The 17,897-nt window shown below is 37.0% G+C and overlaps 1 protein-coding gene across 1 annotated transcript; it reads left to right on the top strand.

Annotated features, from left to right (window-relative positions):
- Window positions 1-12,427: 12,427 nt before the first annotated feature.
- On the top strand, window positions 12,428-14,600 carry LOC140862716 (uncharacterized). Its single transcript, XM_073265752.1, has 7 exons — window positions 12,428-12,456; window positions 12,552-12,614; window positions 13,324-13,416; window positions 13,501-13,796; window positions 13,892-14,102; window positions 14,193-14,343; window positions 14,441-14,600. Exons 3-7 carry the CDS (start codon window positions 13,389-13,391, stop codon window positions 14,598-14,600), a joined length of 846 nt encoding a protein of 281 aa, XP_073121853.1. The 5' UTR covers window positions 12,428-12,456; window positions 12,552-12,614; window positions 13,324-13,388.
- Window positions 14,601-17,897: the final 3,297 nt, after the last annotated feature.

Genomic DNA, 17,897 nt, shown 5'->3' with positions numbered 1-17,897 from the left:
TTGGGGTGGATTTCAAAGCTTTGTGGTTTGATATTGTGTGCCATGTGTTGTTATTGTTTCGAGTGCTTGCTTATTAATGTGTGTACCCATACTCTGTCACTATTTATTGATACTTTAGAAAAATGGAGGTGTGTAAGCTCCTCCGTTGCCACGGCCATTTTCATTGTTTTCTCCGGATTTCTTGGCTTCTCCATCCTTTTCTCCTTCCTTCGGTTTCTTCTCTTGTTCTCCACCTTCAGTTCCCTTTCCTCCTTCTTTCTCCGTGTCTGCTCCCATAAAGACGGATTGTTTTCCAGTCCTTTTCTTCACGTATTCGACTATAGGTTCGGGTCCAAAAACGCCTCTCACTGTTACCTATGATTTTTTGAGGTCTGCCTCTGCACTTTCCACTCCTAAAGATAAAATAATCTACTCTGTTAATTAATGCAATTTGTAATGTTAAAGAAAATTATTTACTCATGTTTGGTGGTGAAGACTCATCGGCAGTATTGCTCTCGCATGAGTGGTGTAGCTTGGCGGCGGCGCCTCCAGGGGAACTGGAAATCGAAGGCTGCTCGCACACATTTTACACGCCCAATTGTTGGTGCGCTAGCAGTTTAAAGCATGTTTTCTTCAATTTTATTTTTCTTTCTTGCTTGCTTTGTTCGAAAGTTTTCTAGGATTTTTTTAGCTTACAAGTTTAACAAGTTTGTAGCTTTTGTCAGTGTGTTGGCTTGGCTTTGTGGGCTGGATCTTTTATATTTGGGCATGTTTCCTTTCATGAAGGGTAGCCATTTCAGCTTGGATCAATGGAAGGATTTTGAACTGCAGGCTTTGATTTTCCGACATATGATTGCTGGCGCTGCTACCGCAAGAGCTACTCCATCTTTATAAGAAAAGCCTCATCACTGCTCCTTCTTCATATTACCTCTTCCACTCGCTGCACCAGTACTGTCCACATTACTAGACATCTCGTAAGTTTTTTGATTATTTTCAGTTCAAGAATGTGAAATTTTCTGGATTATATCTTTTGATTTCTTAATGATATCACTATCCAAGATTATTTGTGTCAAATATTTATCTGATAAAGAAATTTGTTGTAATATACTTGTTGTTATAATTAATTCATTGAAAACATATTATTAATAGATAAAATGGGTAAATCAACTTGAAAAATTAAGTTATTTTCTTTTGTACGTCACTCGAGTAATGTTGTGTGTGAGAGAATTGCTGGAATAAGTTTTCCCTGTGAAGGAAAACTAAAATTCGCATTTATTCTATGTTTGTGTCACTTCTCGATAATTTTCATTTTCTACTGTAATCTTGTTTTGAATTGTTGCAGGGGATAATGGTGGATTTTAATCTATGCTGGAAGAAGTGTTCCAAGTTAATTTATATAGATTAGTTGATAACTCTATATATTTTCTAGTGTAGATTGATTTAGAATTAGAATTAGAATTTTGATGGATTTGTAATATTGAAAAATTGTATATTAAATTTTATTTTAGAAATTTTAAATTTTGATTTATTTATAATATTGAAAATATGTATATTAAATTATTTTCTTGTTTTTTTAGCAACGACAACGGATAAAATCCGTTGTCATTGTCATTTTAAAACTGTTGTAATTTTCAGTGTTGTTAAAAGTTTGATATACGACAACGGATAAAAACCTTTGTCATTGGGTATATTTTTTACAACACCCAAAAGTACAATGGTTTTGAGACCCCTACGACATCCGTTGTCGTATTCCATTTTTGTTGTAGTGCCTAAACCTGAAGCAGAATATGCACCAGGCTTCTTGAAAGACTGGGTCTTAGGACCAAAAGAGTTACCTGGTCGGAAGGAGGATAAGTTCATGTTCCGCTAAATGTTGTCCTTTGTCTGTCGACAACGGTTAACAAGCACCTCATACGACGTCAGAGTGTCGAAGATAGCTACTCGATTGTGTATCTCTGGATTAAGGCCCTGCAGAAATTGTTCATACTTGGCCTCGAAGCTGTTAGCAACATATGGACAATACGGTAGCAGCTCAAAGAACTTCTAGTTTTACTCTTCGATGGTCATGTTGCCCTACTTCAAGTTCATCAACTCGTTCATCTTAGACCGATGGAGTGCTGGAGGGAAATACAGTTTCATAAACGTCTCATGGAACTCGGCCCAAGTATCTGAACCTCACGCAAATACAAAAGGCACGGAAGTAGACCTCCACCACTTGCGGGAACTCCCTTCTAGAAGGAATTTAACAGCCTGCATTTTCTGCTCATCAGTGCAATGATAGACCTCAAAGTAGTTCTCCATCCTATCTAACCAGTTCTCCACGTCTTCCGAAGTCTCGCCGTCTGCCAATGGCTTAGGATCCATATGCACAAACCTACGTAAGTCGAATCGGTGTCTATAATCTCTGTGGTGACGGTGTCTCTGAGGATGATCTCTCTCTTCGTCGTCTCCCCAATGCCACCGACACTCCCATGGCTCTCGTCTCCACGTCCTTCCATCAATAAAAGTAACAAAATTTTAACCTCAATAAAGTTTATCTAGATCCCAAATATCAATGCATGCCCTGATATAAAAAATGTAGTGACCCTTCCTAGAATCACTAAGTAATCAAAGCTTAAGCACGCAAAATAACTTAATATTCAATAATAAAATAAACCAGCAGAAACTTAATTAATTCAACTAAAAACTACCGGCATGAATACAACCGGTCCAAAAGAAATTAACGATAATTGTTTATACAACTCAATCGAAGTAATACTAAAACTCCACAAATGGAAACCTGGTACAGTACAATCCAGACTACTGTTGCTCAACGACCGCTACTCCCGGTGTAACGCCCGAAAATTTGCTACGTAAACCCGCATGCATAACTAGAGGGATTTAATGAATTTTAAAGAAAATTAAGAATAAGGGGTTAAATGATTTTTATGTGTTATTATGTGTATTATGTGATTTATTTTCATGTTTTAAATTTAGTATAACATTTAACCCGTTATTATGAGATTTACGATTTGAGATAAGAATATTTTGCGATCGCGTAGACGAGACCGTGAACAAACGAGATAAAAGGTTTCATCAAAAAAAATTTATGACTAGAATTTTTAAAAGTTATAAATTAGTATTTTAATATTTTATTTAAGAAAATAAGAGTTTTAATATATATACATATGTAGAAGCCCAATTTTCACCAAAATAGCTCATTTTAAGAGCTTTTATTAGCCTTTGAAAAACCCACATTAGTTTAATTCGAAAATTACATAAAATGCATAAGATTTTAGAGGGTTTTAATTGGGTTTAAATATTTTAATTAATTAGCAAAAACCCAACCCATTAACCCACAAACAAATAATTAAGTTTGGCCCTCATTCTTGTTCTCCATCCTCGCGTTTTCATCCCTAGCCGCCATCTGCAGACTCCTTCACGTTCCCTCATCACCGCACACACATCTCACATGATTTTTCTGAAGATTTAAGCAAGGTTTCAAAGGTCGTTCGTCCCGGAGATCCTCCTACGCATCGGCATCGTGTTTTTGAATTTAAAACTTCACAAGGCACGTTTGAATCCCTTCTTGAACACCATTTAAGTCATATTATTTTGATTTTAGCATGAAAATTATGATCTTGCATGATGTATGTGGTTTTAATGAAGAAAACTCATGAACATGCATAGAACATACGTTTTGAAGGCTTATGAATCAATTTTCTCACGTTTTTCTATCATGGATTGTTCTAGCTTGCTGACCAACGGGTTGAGGGTTGATATAGGGTCCCTAGGGTCATGGTTGGATGATGGCTCAGTGGCTTTAGTCGTTGGTTTGGGCTAGGTTCATGCTGGACGCGGGTTTAGATGCAAACTGAGCGGTTTGCGTGCGAGGGCTCGTTCTTGGTCCACAAAATGCGTTTTAGGCTGGTTCCAGTTGAGTTATAACCCCAAGATCATTGCGAAGGTTTTTCAGGTGGTGATCCAGCCGTGGTTGCAGGATCTGGGCGGCCGAACGGCCGGAAATCAGCCGTCGCGTTCTGCACGTACAGCAGAGGGGCTTTGTTGTTTTGATTCGTTCTCCTTCTACAGGGCTCGGTTTAAGGTAAAATTTGTTGTATTAGAACCGTCTGGGTGTTGGCTAAGTATGGGAGGTTATTTCATGGCCAAATCTGGCCTAAGAAGGCGGCACGATCAGATTTTCTGAAGCCGCTCAAGGCTGCCTTGAGTTGGGCTTTGGGAGAGGTAAGCTAGGGTTGTTTCTTGTGTTTTGGCAGGCCGGGCTCCGCTTTTCGAGTCCGGGTCGGGTCTAAAATATATTGGGTCAAATTATTTTTTTCCGGGTCTAGATTATATTATTTGGACTCGGTTATTTTTATTTTTAATTTATTAAAAGTTTAAGGTGTTAATTAATGGGCTTGGGCTTGGTTAATTAATTAATTGGACTAGTTTAATGGGCTTAAATAATTAATGAAGTGAGCCCACTAATTTTTCATGGGCCGTGTGATCCATGAAAATTATTGGGCCAAATTATGTTGGGTTTAGTAATTTAATGATCTAATTTTTATGTTAATGGTCTAGTTAATAATTACTAGATTAATTTTGAGTTAAATAAGTATATGGACTTAAATAATATTTTTAGTGAACCCATTAGTTTTCCATGGGCCTGGGGGTCCATGATAATATATGGGCCAAGTCTTACTAGGCTAAATGCTTATTGAGTCAGTCTAGGAATTTATGGGTTTAAGTTAAGTGGTCAGTAGCTCGAACAAGTCCTTGAAAAAATAAAGGTCCGTAAATATATATTTAATCCATGCATGCATTTTTATTAGATATATAAGTATGATTTTTAAGAAAATAAATTAAATATATATTTACGGGCAAATTTTCATGAAATAAAGAAATGATGAGAATTTTTAAGTTCATGCACCATGTAAGAATTTTTATGTTAAGTTTAAAGATATGTTAAGAAAAATAATATTTTTATGGAAGTTAAAGTGAAGGTGGAAAGTGATGTGGTTGGAAGCCGGGATAACTGGGCCCGGTGACCTTTCTGTTAATGTTTATGTTATGATGAGCTTATGGATCCAGCATTGAGTAATGGTGAAATGGCAGCACAGAGGTGGAAACCCCACCGCCACGTACGTTGGTTTTAAGATTATTTAATCGCTTAGTATGAGGCCACCGACATGGATACGACCTGTTGAAAACTAAGAATTCATGTTATGTCATTTTATGAGATTTATTAAGTATAATGATGTCTGTTATAGCATGATGATTAAGCAGTATAGTTATTTATTTCATGTTTATATGCATATAATTTTAAGATCATGCACGTATAGTTATATTCACGTATTTTATATAATGTGTGCTTGTATGTGATTTCATATTGTTATTTAAGGATAGAACGTGCTGAGCCTCTAGGCTCACTAGATTTAAATGGTGCTGGTGAGCAAAATGTCAATGAGGATAATGTGTTCTCGACTGGAGGCGAGGGCGTATGAGTATCCAGGCGGCTAGAACCTGTGACCATTGCTCTATGATGATTTTTATGTTGAGATTTAGGATACTCATTTCCGCACATGTTTTATTACTTTAGATTTTTAGTATATGCATGGATGTTAGATTTAATTATTTATTTTAAAGTTTGCATGGATTTTGGAGTAGAATTATTATTTAGAAATTTCATTATGGATTTTTTATAAAGGATTATTTAGTAATTAATTTTAAGTATTTAATTTCATCCGTGTACTTTCATTGTATTTATTGGGTATATGTATATTAAATTAAGAAAATTTATTTTTAAGTATGATATATATATATATGTATGGGCATATATATATATATATATATATTCATTATTTTATTGTTTGAGAGTTTAAAAAAAAAATTCAGTAGGAGTTGTAGGACGTTTCACCCGGTCCGTCCAACCTAAGTCCTTCCCCGTAGAATGGGGTGTCCATAACCAAAACCAAAGAAGTGAGCTAACAACACTCAGTACGAAAATATGAGTATACGAAAACTATGAATGATAAATGCAAATGAACGGGTTCCAGAAACCTATCACGGTAGAAATTCTTGCTCAATAAATGACGTTATGGTATGTAGTACACTGGGTCATTGCATCAGGAGGTACTCCAATACCTTAAGAAATATGTGGAATATCCGGACTCAAATCCATGACATACATCCACAAAACCTCGGGGCTGAGCAACCCCTCTAAAGGTAATATCAAGGTAAAGGCTCAACGTGATAATGCATGCAGCATAATAGTCATGACACATTAAATGCACATAAGCCATACCATATAAATCATGAAAGCATAGAACATGAATACTCAATCAGGGTATCTCGGATAGTACGTCCGTACCTCAAAATAAGCAACCTAACGATACTAGCTCTCTAGTCCAATCCTATAAGCAGACAATAACCGTATCACTAAACGTCTACTAAATGCCTTAACTTGAATAATAGCTACTCACTGAAGCTAATCAGAGTCTAGAGATATACCTGTGTCCGTAGTCAGCCTTTGGATGAAGATTGCCCTAAACTCAAGGCGCAACAGTGCTACGATCCCGATAGCATTTTGTCACCGCCTAGCCTTGAATACGTCACCCAAAAACCCTTAAATCTAACTAGAAACGAGAGAGAATTTGTAGGAATGAGTGAATAAAATGAAGCTCTCGGCCTCTATTTATAGACCACGAACAGAATGTCTGATCCCTAGTTCGGATCTTCCGAACGCACTTCAGAACTACCGATCGTCCTTTCGAACTCCCTCTATTGAATGCATGTCTCTGATTGGACAACACATTGTTGTCGACACAGTTCGGATCTACCAAACTCTAGTTTGGAACTTCCGACCTCTCTCAAGTCCAATCACACAATCAAAACCCATACCATGTCTTACTGGCACAATATCGGAGCTTCCGATCTCTAGTTCATAGCTTCTGAACTGCTCGATACTTCCGATTACCAACTCTGGCCTCCGAACTAGTTCGGTGCTTCCGAACTACTCTTCGGAGATTCTGAACTGTCCCAACACTTGGAGCCTTCGGAACCATTTTTGATCGTTTTGAATCCGATTTTCAACTTCTTAAACCCAAATGAGGATCCCTTAATCATGTTTAAGTAGTAGATTAGATTAATTAGGAGTCGGACGACTACACATACGATAATCTATGACGAGATTAACAAACCAGGCAGAAATAAAATAATGCGATGCACCTGATCAATGAGAATGAATGCAGGAATGCCAAAAAAAATAAATGTATCTACAATGACCATATCGTTGACATTTGTCGGATGGATGTTGAGAGGACTCTAAATCTTTTACTGAATAATCTAAAGTTTTAAAATTAATAAACGCGAAAAAAAAATTCATAACTTGTACTTTAAATGTCAATAGTAACCCATATTAATATTCACTGACATAAATCATTTTCATAAATATCATTAAACAATAAAATAGTAAAAATCTGAAATGCAAAAATTATGGATAAGACGTCCTCAGATGTAAACTTACAAATTTAGTCATAACATAAAAATATTAATCAACAAACTAAACGGTTTCTACAATTTTTTAAATTAACTTATAAACCTTAAATAAAATACATGACATTAAATTCTACATATAAAACATTTGCGGAAAGCTAGCATAGGTCGAAGGGTGTCGTGCTCTGCCGCATTGCAATTTCCTCAAGTGTCCCACCCCTCGATCTCAACGTGAGAACCTGCACCAAACAAGTGTAGTGAGTCTAAAGACTCAACAAGTTTAAACCTTTAATAGCAAATACTAAATAATACATGCACATGCATTTAAAATAATTGTAATCAACTACTTTGAAACTTTACTCGAAAAATTCTTTCACTAGAAATAAGACTTGAACTAAAAGAGGTCACATGCATTAAACTCAACCAGCTTGAACTTAAAACTTGAATTTTTAACTGAAACTCATTCTTGTAACTTTAACTGAAATCCTATCTGAAACTGAAACTTAAACTGAAAATGAGACTTAACTGCTGAACTTTAACTGAACTTTACTTGAATCATTTTCTGTGACTTTAGATCCTCGATTGTGAATTCTGTTTTGATTGATCAATATATAAACCATAGTACTAGGTTGGCAAGGACACCGAGATTTTTTCTGACCCCACATTGCCCTGAGTGTCAAGGACACCAAGATTTCTTTCAACCCCACATTACCCTGATTGGCAAGGACACCGGGATTTCTACCGACCTCACATTGCCCTGAGTTTGGCAAGGACACTGAGATTTCTCCCTATCCCTCATTGCCCTGAGTTTGGTAGCAAACCAAGATATCTCTCGGCCCCACTCTATCCTGAGTTTGGCAAGGACACCAAGACATCTTCCGACCCCACATTGCCCTGATATAGTCACAACAAATTTTCCTCATTCAAAATATTTTTCTTGACTCAACTTGCGTAAAACTTAACTTATCTTGAAAAAAGGATTTCTTTGAAAATAACTCAACATAAATTTCTTGTCTTTCTTCTTTTGTAAACATGATAAAAAAAATCACTAAGAGAGTCAACTTACAAAATCATGCACCAACGCCTTAAAAATAGACTTCAAAAGAATATACTTTACACACTTGAAAATGAGAGCTTTAAATGATGCAAATGATGGTTAAGGTGCTGCCCCAAAATTAAGAATTTATTTCTCTCAACTTCCTCTCTTCTCAAAAGTGGCGCAATCCGAGTACCGGACCCGAAAAACCCACAACTCGGTCATCTCTTACCCGAAATGATTCCTACTTGAACCGGCACTTCCTACACACCCTGAACTAACCCAAGGATCAGTCCTTAAGTTCTCGTGCGAAACCGAGTAGCCTGCACGAACACCACACAGCCCCTATCCTCCACAAAATTCTGCACTAACCACTCCATTTTAAACCACCCATAACTTAACCAACACTTATCCGAATTGTTCTCCACTTGAACCAAAATGACCCCCGCATCCTAGACTTGACTTAGGACCAGCCAACAGCCAGCCATTTCAGCCCAAACCACTCACCTGAACCGAACCATTAACAGCATCAAACACGGCACAAAAATCTGCACTAACCACCTCGCCTTGTAACTCTCCTAACTCGATCAAAACATAACCGAATTGCTCTCAAGTTGAACCGACACACTCCAAACATCCGGGAATTGAGTTAGGACCAGCCCACACCCAGCCCTTGCAGCCCGAACCATCCACCTGAACCGAATGCCAACAGCCCTACACATGGCTCGGAAAAATCTGCACAACTCCAACATGCAACAACAAGCCCCCTTTCGATCTTATCCCTCACAGCCAGCCTATGACCACTCTACACAATCACCATGGGACATCACTTGAACCATTTCCAGACCCCTAACCAGCCCAGGTCCAAGCACAACCCACATTTCTCAAGCCAAACCCACACGCATGCACAATCACCTAACCAACTATAAGAAATGATCCTCCTCACATCCAGCCCTCAATGCAACCTCAACCACCATAAATACACCAACAAAATACACCAACAACAAGATTAAATTCATAGTTAGGGCAGCCCCTCATTCATCAAAGCATTATTTTTTAAAATACATACAAAAACAACAATAAAATTCCACCAACAATTCGAAATACCAACCTATATGCATAAATTCATTAAAGACCTCTAACATAATTCAAAATCAACACAAACCCACAAAATATTTCGAAATATACATGAAACCTAACTGAAATTTCAAGAACCAACCCAAAACCCTAGCTCAATCATGGAGAAAACCGAACACAAGCATCCTTAACAAGAACACAACATAATATGCTTGTTTGGTGAGAAAAGGAAGATGTATACTTGCCTCAAACCTTCGAAATAATGCCCAAACTTAGCTTAAATTTTAGAGGAGAGGGAGATGAAGACTTTTCCTTGAGGGACTAGGTGATTCCGGCGGCTTCGAGGAGGAGAGGTGGCGGTTTAGGTGGGGGAGAGGGGAGGGAGGCGGCGGCTTGCACTTGGCGGTTTATTTTTTATTTTATGTGTAGGTATAGGGAAAATGAGGGATATGGACCCCGTCTTGTTTTTATTTGAGCAAATATATCTCAGAATGAAAAAGACAATTTTATCCTTAAGTAAAAATCTTAAGTTGAATAAAACAAAATCCAAAATGAGATACAAACCATTTTAACACTCGTCGACTCGGTAAATGATTTCTCGACTGATGTAATTGACTGGTTTACTGCAATTTCAATTTTCCCTCTGTCTGCTTTTCAATTTTTAACGGAACCGTCGGAACGGAACCCTATTGAACGGCCGTTGAAGCCCTCCTTCGTCGTCGTCGTAGCTCTTTTACTCCCCGTAACCTCTTTCGTTCTCGACAAGAAGCATTGCAGCAATGGCAGAGGAAAACGTTTCTGTAAGTCATCGAGAAACCTAGGTTTTTCTATTTTCATATGTTTGTCCATTCCTAGGGAAACAGTAGTACAGTCATAGTAGATTTCGACCATTTCCAAATGTTTTGTTTCATATCTCGACTTATGTTGTAATGAATGTCGACTGTATTACTTAGCATGTTGATATGAATCTCTACTGCATTACGTTGGACGAATCTCGACTATGTGCCGACCGATTTTCTTCATATATCGACTGATGAAGTTATGAATCTCGACTGTATTACTTACCAGGAATTATCGACCATTTCCTGACCGATTTCTTTCTTAACTCGACTGTATCATATTTTAATCTCGACTGATTCATTTAACTTATTATTTTGATATTGACTTTTTTTTGAACATTTATTGCTTCTGATTTCAGTCGTAATTAGGTATTCATTGATTTAATACATTTTCAGGTTGTTCTTAAAAGGAAAGGGTTCAAAGTTGATCGTTTTTCTTGCAAACTGACTACATTGGGATGGTACGTAGATGTTTCTGAAAAGATAATGAAGTATCTTAATCCGGCCGAGATGGAAGTCATGATGAGCAGAACACAATTTGGTCACCTGATATGTAGTGCAAATTATTATAAATTGTCTGGGAGTTTGTTATGGTATTTGATAAGTAGGCAGACATTAGACTCACCGAAAAATGATTTCTGGATGGTGATTCGAAAGAGACCTATAAGATTTTCAAAACTAGAGTTTTGTTTGATCTCAGGACTTAACTGCTCCAAAGATATTCCTGAGATTCCAATGAATTTAGATTTTAAAGCTAGACATTTTGGGGATATGGATGTGGTCTTTGTGCGGAACTTGGAAGATAGGCTTGGTGTGTTGAGCAGCGAGGGCGGTGATGAGGTAAATCTTGAGAAGTTAAAACTAGCGTGCCTTCTTTTTGTCGCTGGTGTTCTGTTGACCAAGAGAACTTGGCAATCTGTGACCGTGGGCACCGAGTGTCTTAGGTTAGTGGAAGACTTTGATGTTTTTAATAGATATCCTTGGGGGTCTTGCGCATATGATGTAGTCCTTGCTAGCTTGCGGTCGATGAATTTAAGTGACAAATTGAAAGAAATGAATGAAAAAAAATAGAATTCGCTCACATACACCATTGCAGGTTTCATCAATCCATTACAAGTAAGAAGTCATCTTGATTTGTCATTTTTTGTAATAATATCATTTGAGTCATATTTTTTTATTAAATAGAAATGTTATATAATTGCAGATCCTGTCCTACGAATGCATACCTGGCGTTGTGGACAGTTTTGCAACTCATTTAGATGAGGCTGGTCTACCACTTCCGCGTATGTGTCATTGGAGCACGAAGGACTGGAGCAGCAAGAATGCTCCTAAGAAGGAAGAAATTAATTCATGCTTCAAATCCCTTGACAATGTAAGTAAAGTAATTGTTTTGTCTCTTAGATATATGGTATTCATTCATAAATCCATTACTCGCATTAAATTATGAGTATTACTTGTAGGCTGTCATTGTCGGGATCCTTGCTCCCACTGACGAGGAGCGTATGTCAGCACACTTCAGCACTGGAATATTTGAAGACCCTTCTCCAGATCATGTGATTGATCAAATCGTTGATTTTATGGCCCAGGGGAAGAAGGTGTAGCGCTGCCAGCGTCCCCCTTCCCGTTTTGTTCATACACCGAATGTGAATATTCCTCCGGGGAACCCGTCGTCACACATCCATGATCGGTCACCTGATGCCCAAAATGAGATGACAAACCCTCTGGTGTCCAATAGCCCCAATAACTCCACGATCCCGCCACCATCTCCAATCAATGCCAGTGGCTTGCAGCCGCCTAAGCCAAATGAAATTCAGATGTTAGGAGACATGATGCGTTCCATGCAGACATCCATTGATTTCATGGGGACGGTGATGCAAATTTCAATGAACGAGATGCGAGCCGAGTTTGCTGAGGTGCGAGGTGAGGTCACTGAGATGCGTGGTGAGTTTGCTGATATGAGACAGAAGATGACAGAGTTGGAAGATATATTGCGAGCCCATCTTGCTGTCTTTTCTAGTAGCACTCAGCAGCAGCCAAAACCTCACCAGTCACGTATGAATTTGTTTTGTTTGTGTCCAAATACCATACCATTCTTCTGAATCCTAACAACACGCTAAAATGACATGTTTATTTATTTTTCTATACAGAAGAAATGTCTTCCAATGAGGAAAGATAGAAGGATCCTCAGTCACCACCTCACCATGAACCACGTACGTGTTTGTCATGTTAGAATCCCTTACTTTTTTGTACTCCAAACAACATTCTTAGATCAATTGCATCTTTCGATCCTTAATGTAAAATTCCTTACCTTTTTTGTGATCCTAACAACATACTAAAATCACTTGTGTTAATCTTTGACGATTAGTCGTCACTTCGGCTAATGCGGAGCTTGGATCCCGGACAGATGAAGAAGTGGATGTTGATGCAGATCCAAAGTCACCCCCACATTGTGAGCCATGTATGTGTTCCGACGTATTAGAATCTCCAAGTTTTCTGTGATCCTAACAACATCCTAAACTCACTTCTTGTAATATTTGATCACTAGTCGTCAGTCAGGCAAAAAATCATGAAGAAGTGGCTGCAGATTCTACACTGCAATTATGACGAACAGCACCTACCGGTATGGTTTAAGTCCTGAATTAAATATGGTTTGGGCCATTTATTTCATCTAGTTGACTTTTTTATTTATTTCTCTATACAGAAGGAATGTATTCCAATGAGGGAAGAGAGAAGGATCCTCAGTCACCACCTCAGCATGAACCACGTACGTGTTCGTCATGTTAGAATCCATTACTTTTTTGTACTCCGAACAACATTCTTAGATCAATTGCATCTTTCGATCCTCAATCTCAAATTCCTTACCCTTTTTGTGATCCTAACAACATACTAAAATCACTTGTGTTAATCTTTGACGATTAGTCGTCACTCCGGCTAATGCGGAGCTTGGATCCCGGACAGATGAAGAAGAGGCTGCAGGTAGTACAATGCAATTTCGACGACCACCACCTACCGGTATGGTTCAAGTCCTTAATTAAATATGGTTTGGGCCATTTATTACATGTAGTTGACTATTTTATTTATTCCAATGTGTTTAAGAATACTGTGTTGAGGATGAGCCGAAGATGATTGTATTCAGTCACCTGACACCCGAGCGCAGGAGGAAGGTGCTGAGATCATCTGCCGTTTCAACCCCCTTTCACGCACCCATGTATGGCACCAACACTGCACTTCAAGGTCAAGAGTTTGAGAAGCGGTACTTGCTTAGAGTCAGGCGTGATTGGCCCAAGGTTGAGATGGAGAAAAGGAAATTGCGGGCCAAACAAAAACATGGGAAATATGATCGAAACTTTTTTCATACTCTTATGACCCCTGAACAGTGGTTAGAATATGATGTGAGTGCCCCATGTCAACATATTTTGATTCAATTGTCATTACATGCATGTGTATTGTGTTTTATATATACCTTTAACATATTTTTATGATCCAGCATATGACAGAGTGTATTCGTGGCCTCCTGAGCTTACAGAAGTTGTACCCAGAAATATTAGCTGAGAACGTTTCTTTGATGAACGTTAATTTCGCACAGTTGTTCCAAATAGAGTACTCAAGCATGGACAAGCCAATTGACGTTGAGCAACTCACAAGCCACATTACTGGATGTGTAGAAGATTGGCCCTCGTCCTCTTGGTGGTCTTCGAGTTTGGTTCTAGCTCCTATCCATCTACCCAACCATTGGGTTACGATGATGGTTTACGTCAAGGAACAACTAATTTACTTTTTGGATTCAGATATAAGTGCGACAACTCGGAGCAACTTCGACAAAGCTGTGAAGGGCGTCATTAGCTTGGTCCCGGAAACTCTGAGATCCCTGGATTTTGAAGGTGCAGAAAGGAGATGGACGTGCGTTAGGTTGTGTGCATTTCCCCAGCAAAAAACAAGGTCTTCCATTTACGTTACTTGTCATCAATGTTTTGTACTATAATGTTTAAGTAATATTTGGTCTATAGTGAAAGCTAATTATCTTCTTTAAGTGCAGTGGCGAGTGTGGTTTGTATGCTTTGAGGTCAATTGCTGCTGAGATGAGCAATGGCGATCCATATCAACTGAATGATGATGTCATTGCCGATTTCAGAAAATTTTTGACCACAGCGATTTGGCTCAATGACTGGTCCCTTCCAGCTATTGATAAGATTTGATGTAAGCACAATTAATTTGTTCATGCGAACAATATAAAATTGGCATTGTACGCTATATTTATTTGTAGTAGAAATCAATTTTGTCAGTATGAATGAGTTTTAATCAACTGATATATGTAATTGTAATCTGGTCGATAGCAAAATCATCGACGACCGATTATTATATGAAGTCGACCGACGTTATTCACACTCGACCGAAGACATTCTTTATTTATTTACTATGTATAATTATAATTGTAAACTAATACGATGAGTACGAATATTATTAGGAGGACGAGAAATATAAATACTATTATTTTAATCAATTGATATATGTAATTGTAATCTGGTCGATAGCAAAATCATCGACGACCGATTATTATATGAAGTCAACCAACGTTATTCGCACTCGACCAAAGGAATTCTTTATTTATTTAATATGTATAATTATAATTGTAAACTAATACGATGAATACGAATATTATTAGGAGGACGAGGAATATAAATACTATTATTTTAATCAACTGATATGTATAATTGTAATGTGGTCGATAGCAAAATCATCGACGACCAATTATTTTATGTAGTAGACCGACATTATTCACACTCGACCGAAGGAATTCTTTATTTATTTAATATGTAAAATTATAATTTTAAACTAATACGATGAGTACGAATATTATTAGGAGGACGAGGAATATAAATACTATTATTTTAATCAACTGATATGTATAATTGTAATGTGGTCGATAGCAAAATCATCGACGACCGATTATTATATCTAGTAGACCGACGTTATTCACACTCGACCGAAGGAATTATTTATTTATTTAATATGTATAATTATAATTGTAAACTAATACGATGAGTACGAATATTATTAGGAGGACGAGGAATATAAATACTATTATTTTAATCAACTGATATGTATAATTGTAATGTGGTCGATAGCAAAATTATTGACGACCGATTATTATATGTAGTAGACCGACGTTATTCACACTCGACCGAAGGAATTCTTTATTTATTTAATATATATAATTATAATTGTAAACTAATACGATGAGTACGAATATTATTAGGAGGACGAGGAATATAAATACTATTATTTTAATCAACTGATATGTATAATTGTAATCTGTTCGATAGCAAAATCATCGACGACCGATTATTATATGTAGTAGACCGACTGGACCATCAATCGACCGGATTCCTATTTTATTTATTATGTATAATTATAATTAAATTTGTACAACTTTTCCAAAAAAAATAATAATTAAATTTTTACCCGTGAATTTGGCATGGAAATGACCTTGAGGATAGCATAATCAATTTTAAGGTATTCCTTGATATCCCCAACAGGCAACAACACCTTGAGGATGTTTCATGTTTTTCCTGCCATTCCGATCAAAGTTTTTGGGTACCATGTCTTTCACGAACCATGATCATGCAAAGAGAGTTCTCTATCAATCTGAGTGACAGATAACTCTATTTGCATTACCGCTAAACTTTGCTCGGAATGGCAGGAGAAAGCTGAAAATTCCGAGGCTTCTGGCATAATCTGCTTCGTGTGTGATCACCTTAAAGAACTTGCTCCGTCCATATTTGCTCATATTGTATACTTAACCTTCGATTTGTTTGTTTCGAAATGATCACAGATGTTGTGCTTTTATAATCAGAAATTAGAAGTCAGGGTAGGTTAAGGGTGAAGAGTCTGGGAACCCGAACAGTCGCGTGACTATTCGATGGGCACTGTTTATAGACAAAAATTGAAATACGTAATAAAAAAAAAAAGGAAAAGATGGCTTTGCAAGGATTCGAACTTGAACCAAATGATATGAAATTGGAAGACCCACCACTACGTCAAATGCAAACTTCTTTAATTTTAGGCGGTCAAATAATATAATAATATATATAAAAAATAAATCCGCCCCTGAACATTGAGGCGGTGAATGTTGCATACGTGCGCAACAGTTATCGATCGGCATGAGATAGAGATGAGACAAAATGTTTTGGTTATGAAATTGAAATTTATTCACATTCATTGGGTATAGAAAAAATTAGGAAATAATACGTCTGTATATAATTATTATTATTAAATTGATGATTAGTATTACAGATAATACGTGTTGCAATTCTTTATTTCTCTCTTTGAACTTGTAGATTAAGATTTTCTTTTTTTTTCCGTCATAATTCACAATAAAATTCTAACAGAACAAATACAAAAAAATAATTTATATAATAACAAAAATAGATTGTTGATATGAGATTTAATATAAGTACAATATAAAACGTATTTTAGATCGTAATAAATTATTAAACATTGAATACGAATATAATTCGTTGGTCGATAGCAAATTCCGCGACGACCGGTTAATATATGGGATCGACCGACATTTTTCACATTTGACCAAGGGCATTATTTAATATTTAATTATTCTCCGTTCGGTAACAAAATCATCGACGATCGGTTATTATGTGGAGTAAACCTTCATTCACAATCGACTACCGTTTGTAATTAAATATAATATATTAAGCCTTTTTTTTAGGGGATATAATATTTTGAACTAAGACTGTTGACATTTAGGTTGTATTGTTATTATTATCTTCATTACAGTTGCAAGAATTATCAACGCATGTGTAACGAAAAACTCATTAACGAAACATAATTTTATATAATAAAAGGAAATTTTTACAACCCTAAATCTTGAAGTAGTGAATGTTTCCATTCAGAAACCCAAGAGTACAAGTCAGAGTTAGGGTGATCATAGGCGATTTTCATAAAATTTTAAGAGTAAAAAATTTTCCTCACATGTTTAGACTCTTTCATTAACATTAAACGGCGAACATTTTCATCTTTGAAAATGTCCATGGAATTCGAAATGCGGAGCTTCCTCTTAAATTTTTCCTCTATGCGATCAAGTCTTCTGGCGTCTGACATTCGCCGAGGAGGTATTGGCGCTTGTCTGTACATCCTCAGCTCCTCAATCTTCGACCATGTAGACATTGTCTTCTCATAGACAAAGTCTTCGTACATCCTCTTCACATGTTGTATGTAGTGGTTGACGTTGGAACCGTCGCCTGCCATTGGAAAGTGAATGCGAGAGAGGAGAAGAAAATAAAGAGAAGAGGGCAAGAGTTTGAGCAGAACGTAATATTACGTAAACACGTAAATGCACTATTTATAGACAAACATTGAAAGTTGCAAATGTGTATTCATCCTTATCGTGAGTATCCGATGCGATGGGACGTTTTGAATGCATGTTCTCAATTAATATGCTTTATTAATTGGTTGACGTCTCTTCGGTGAACTAATCG

This window comes from Henckelia pumila, chromosome 4, assembly GCF_033568475.1.
Source record: "Henckelia pumila isolate YLH828 chromosome 4, ASM3356847v2, whole genome shotgun sequence".
Taxonomy (NCBI): Eukaryota; Viridiplantae; Streptophyta; class Magnoliopsida; order Lamiales; family Gesneriaceae; genus Henckelia; species Henckelia pumila.
This window is presented reverse-complemented; position numbering and strand designations above follow the sequence as displayed.